At 45.0% G+C, this 4,449-nt stretch overlaps 1 protein-coding gene across 1 annotated transcript; it reads left to right on the plus strand.

The window, feature by feature from the left end:
* The first annotated feature begins 389 nt into the window (after positions 1-389).
* On the plus strand, positions 390-3,485 carry LOC108523661 (HEAT repeat-containing protein 6-like). Its single transcript, XM_017864382.1, has 2 exons — positions 390-630; positions 3,120-3,485. The coding sequence occupies exons 1-2, from the start codon at positions 412-414 to the stop codon at positions 3,261-3,263; spliced, it is 363 nt and encodes a 120-aa protein (XP_017719871.1). The 5' UTR covers positions 390-411; the 3' UTR covers positions 3,264-3,485.
* Positions 3,486-4,449: the final 964 nt, after the last annotated feature.

Genomic DNA, 4,449 nt, shown 5'->3' on the forward strand with positions numbered 1-4,449 from the left:
CCCAGGCTGGAGTGCAGCGGCGCGATATTGGCTCCGCCTCCCTCAGCCTCCCGAGCAGCTGGGACTACAGGCGCCCGCCACCCCGCCTGGCTAATTTTTTTTTGCATTTTTAGTAGAGACGGGGTTTCAACGTGTTAGCTAGGACGGTCTCGATCTCCTGACCTCGTGATCCGCCCGCCTCGGCCTCCCAAAGTGCTGGGATTACAGGCGTGAGCCACCGCGCCCGGCCTCCAAGCCAATTTCCGACAAGCATTTGTAGGGTACTAGTGGGAGGGGTCCCGCAGTCACGGAAACCCCTCTGAGTCCCAGTCCGGTCTAGAAAAAGTACTTCCGGAACGAGCGCGCGGAGCGGGAGGACGCCCCGGAAGTATTTCCCTCTGACCGCAACCCTCCCCCCCCCCCATAGAAAAGATGGCTGCTGTGCAAGTTGCCTGCTCCTTGCCTTCGGGGCAGCCGCGGGAGGCACCGCCGGAAGCAATCCCTAAGCGAGGCAATGCGTTTCGCCGCTTGTCTGCCAGGCTCTGCGCCCTTCGCCCGGATGACAGCAGCTTCGCCCGCACCGAGATCCACCTGCTCTTCGATCAGCTCATCTCCGAGAACTACAGCGAGGGCAGTGGCGTGGCTCCGGAGGTAGGCGGCGCGCCCGGGAGAGAGCTGGTGCGGCGCCTGCTGGCACCGGCCCCACCCCTCCGGGAACCCAGCTGGTGGCCTCCGCCTGCCTTTCCCTGCTGTTCCCACTCTCGCGCGTGATGATTTAGTTTCAGGCTGGCGTGCCCCCTCCTACCTTGGCACATTCTTCTCCGTTTGGAAGACCCTGCAGTGCTTGGCACGCTCGACTCATTCAAAACCCAACTTGACGACTCCTGCTCTGATAATGCCTGGGGTTTCCTCTCTGATACCACCTTTCCGTCTGTCCGCACCCTCCTTCACTCCCTCGCTATGCACCCAGAACACTTTGTTGACAGAATGCATTAGTACTGTTTATTGCTCACATGGTACACGGACCACGTGGGAATCTTAGAACTTGAGTAGTATTAGGTCTTTTTTTGCTGATGAAAATACTGAATCTCATAAAAATACAGTATACAAAACTCTGCCACAAAGCCCCTACGTTTTGTGCTCCTGCACACTGGCTCCTCCCCTCTGCCGTCTTTTTGAGTAATCTTACACACATAAGGCCTTAAATTAATGAATTCTCTGAACTGTTGACACCATGGCCTTCTGGTCCTACGTAGGAAAGAGGGAAGTGGTGCAAGTTGCCTGCTTGCACAGGCATTTCAAGCTAGACAGTTCCTAAAGATGAAATTCATTAGCTCCAAACACACATTCCCGTCCGCAACCCATCCCACCTTCCAACACACATGCACCGTCCACCAAGTCACACAAGACACACTGTTTCTTCCCTCCTTCATCCCAGATCCTGTCCAATTCAGATATTTCAGAATGTGTCTCATATATATTTCTCAGTTCATCCCCTCCTGTCTGTTCCCATAGCGAGTGCCTTGGACCTCAGGCAAGGCGTCTTAGCCTGGACTGTTCCACTGGTCTCCTCTAACTGATCTCCTACCTCCTGTCTAGCTCCTCTCCAAGCCAGTCATTCCTCTGATGCCAGAATGATCTTTTCTTTAGGAGGAAAAAAATTTGATCATAAAATATAAAATCTGCTTTGGAAAAGTCTTCAATACGTATCGGTAAATGGTTGAAGCAAGTTGCAGAACAATTCATACAGAATGAGATCAGTATGAAGCTGGAGGAGGGATTTTAAAATATGTGTGTTTATATATGCAAAGTAAAAAGGTCTGAAAGAATTGACAACAGAATAATAGTGTATGTCATTAGGAAGCAGAGTGAGATTAAGGCAGTAGTCGGGGACGTTTGCTGTATTTGTATAATGTGATACTTTTGCAACAAAACTTCGTGCCTTTCCATTCTCTCCTGTTACTCCTTTTGTTCCTGTGTGCAGTCATTTAAAACTTGCTGTTCTTCAGGCACCTACTGGTGTTTCACACCTCCAGGTTTTTGCATACTCTGACCACTCTGCTTGCAGTGTTTTTTGATGCCCTGCCTGGCAAATTTCTCCTCATCCTTGAAATCATTCCAGGTTTTGCTTTACAATCACCTCCACAAGGCCTCCCTAATTACTGTTTCTGGACAGAATTTGTACTTTATTCTTTCAGCACTTAATTCACCTTGTTTTAATTATTTGTTGTATTTCTTTCTGTCACTAGTTTGTGAGCTCTTTGAGGTTCGGGAACATGTTTGTTTTTACCTTCGGAGCCCAAGGACCGCTTAGCACACTATGGCATATTGTGGGTGCTCGGAACCTTGTCATTCTATAAACATGGATGGATGAATGAAGAGTGTGACTTGCAAATAGGTCCCTCTTCTTTTTTTTAAGAATTCCCTAATTATGCATAAAATTCATAGAAGTGTTAGGTCTGATTTTTCCCAATGACATTGAAAATCTGGTTCACTTACCTTTTGGTATTTTTAACTTTCAGTTTGTGCTTTTATACCCTAGAAGCCTTTCTTTGGTTGTTTAATTATATTGTCTCTACATATTTAGAGAGCAGAGTCTTCAGCCTGACCAAAACCATGTTCTTTTCCTTTTTTTTTTCTTTTTTCTTTTTTTTTTAAGAGACAAGGTCTCACTCTGTCATCCAGACTGGAGCGCAGCAGCAAGATCATAGGTCACTGTGACCTTGAACTCCTGGGCTCAAGCTGTCCTCCCACCTCAGCCTCCCAAGAAGCTAGGACTACACACCACCATTTCCAGATACTTGTTTTTTTAAAAGCTTTTTCTGTAGAGATGGAGTCTCACTATGTTGCCCAAGCTGGTCTTGGACTCCTGGGCTCAAGCAGTCCTCCCGCTTTGACCTACCAAAGAACTGGGATTAGGTGTGAGCCATTGTGCCTGACTTTTTGCTTCTTTTTTAGCACATCCTATTTTTGTGCTGTCACTTCATTTTTTTCCTTCTTGCCTCACATTTTCTTTCCCCATTTTGAATGTGAATATTTACTTTGGCTTTCCCATTTGGCTGTGTTTTGAGGATCTTCACTTGACTAATAAGTATTTTACCTCTTCTTTGTTTTTTGTTTTTTGTTTTTTTTTTTGGTAGGACATTAGTGCTCTTCTTGTCCAGGCTTACCGACTGGTACCTCTTAACCAGAATCATCTTGTCAGCAAAGTGTCCCAGCTTATCCACCATTTACTTAACAGATTACAGGTAATCATGTGTGTAACTCTAAAATTCAGATCATGAACTTTTGAAAGTAGATACCTTTGAAATACTACATCTGTAGTAGGTATGATAGACTGTTTTTTGAGATGCTATAGGAAAAGCAAATGCCTTAATAAGAATACTTTTAAAGCAAATATAACTCTGATCCAAAAAAAAATTATTCTGTAGAATTCTAGTAGTTTGTCTATTAGAAGTATGCCTTTCTGTTTGGTTCAGTTAACCAGTATCATTCAGGCCCCCCAACGTTATAATTTCTTTCTTTTTTTTTTTTTTTTTTGAGACAGAGTCTCACACTGTTGCCCAGGCTGGAGTGCAGTGGCGCTATCTTGGCTCACTGCAAGCTCCACCTCCTGGGTTCACGCCATTCTCCTGCCTCAGCCTCCCAAGTAGCTGGGACTACAGGTGCCCACCACCACACCTGGCTAATTTATAATTTCTTACGGAAGATATATTTGAACAAAATATATCTAAGAATAAATTGAAATAACCCCCTACCTCTTTCCCACCAATATTTTTCCCCTTTCCTGAAGCTGCCGTTTTTGTGGTCTACTTTTGATGCTTCTAAAATATAAGAAGTAGCTTGGGGCCAAGGGGACAGAAGGATAAAAAGAGCCCAGTTATTTATTTAAGACTGTTACCACATGAGCATGTGCATATATTTAAGAGCACAAAACATATCAGCTAGCATTATGTGAATTAGGATGCTGTTGGCTGCAAGAAACAGAAAAGCCATCCCAGAGTCACTAAACAACTTTTAAAAAAATAAAAAGGAATCACTCCATGTCCCAAGTCCCAAGGGAGGCATCTGTAGCCCCTTAATAATAAGAGGCTCATCTTTCCCATCACCATCCTCAGCATGTGGGTTACCCTCAGCTAGCATCTCTCACAGTCATAAGATGGCTATGCCATTTCTGGACATCCCCTGCCAATGAAATGATTAATGTTCAGCAGAAGCTAAATAACTGTATTTTATATTGTGTCTCTTGTACTTAAGAGTAAGGAAATGTGTCCCATAAACTCTCTACTAGACTCCCCAGTATCTTGCTGGAGAGACTTAGGTCATATAAATACCTCTCTAAGCCAGTCTTTAAGCAGGAGAATGGTCTTACTGTGAATAGCTCCAGCCAGTAGTTTCAACCTTCACTACACATTAGAATCACTTGGAGGAGGACTTAAGCCCCCTCGATGCTTACAATGTGCAGCAACA

Source organism: Rhinopithecus bieti, unplaced genomic scaffold (genome assembly GCF_001698545.2).
Source record: "Rhinopithecus bieti isolate Rb0 unplaced genomic scaffold, ASM169854v2 scaffold_77035, whole genome shotgun sequence".
Taxonomy (NCBI): Eukaryota; Metazoa; Chordata; class Mammalia; order Primates; family Cercopithecidae; genus Rhinopithecus; species Rhinopithecus bieti.

What these genes read in the sequence shown, in the direction of transcription:
- LOC108523661 (XM_017864382.1), top strand. Translation starts at nt 412, where the DNA reads ATGGCTGCTGTGCAAGTTGCCTGCTCCTTGCCTTCGGGGCAGCCGCGG. An exon ending in GCAGTGGCGTGGCTCCGGAG is followed by an intron (nt 631 to 3,119) that starts GTAGGCGGCGCG and finishes TTTTTTTGGTAG; the next exon opens with GACATTAGTGCTCTTCTTGT.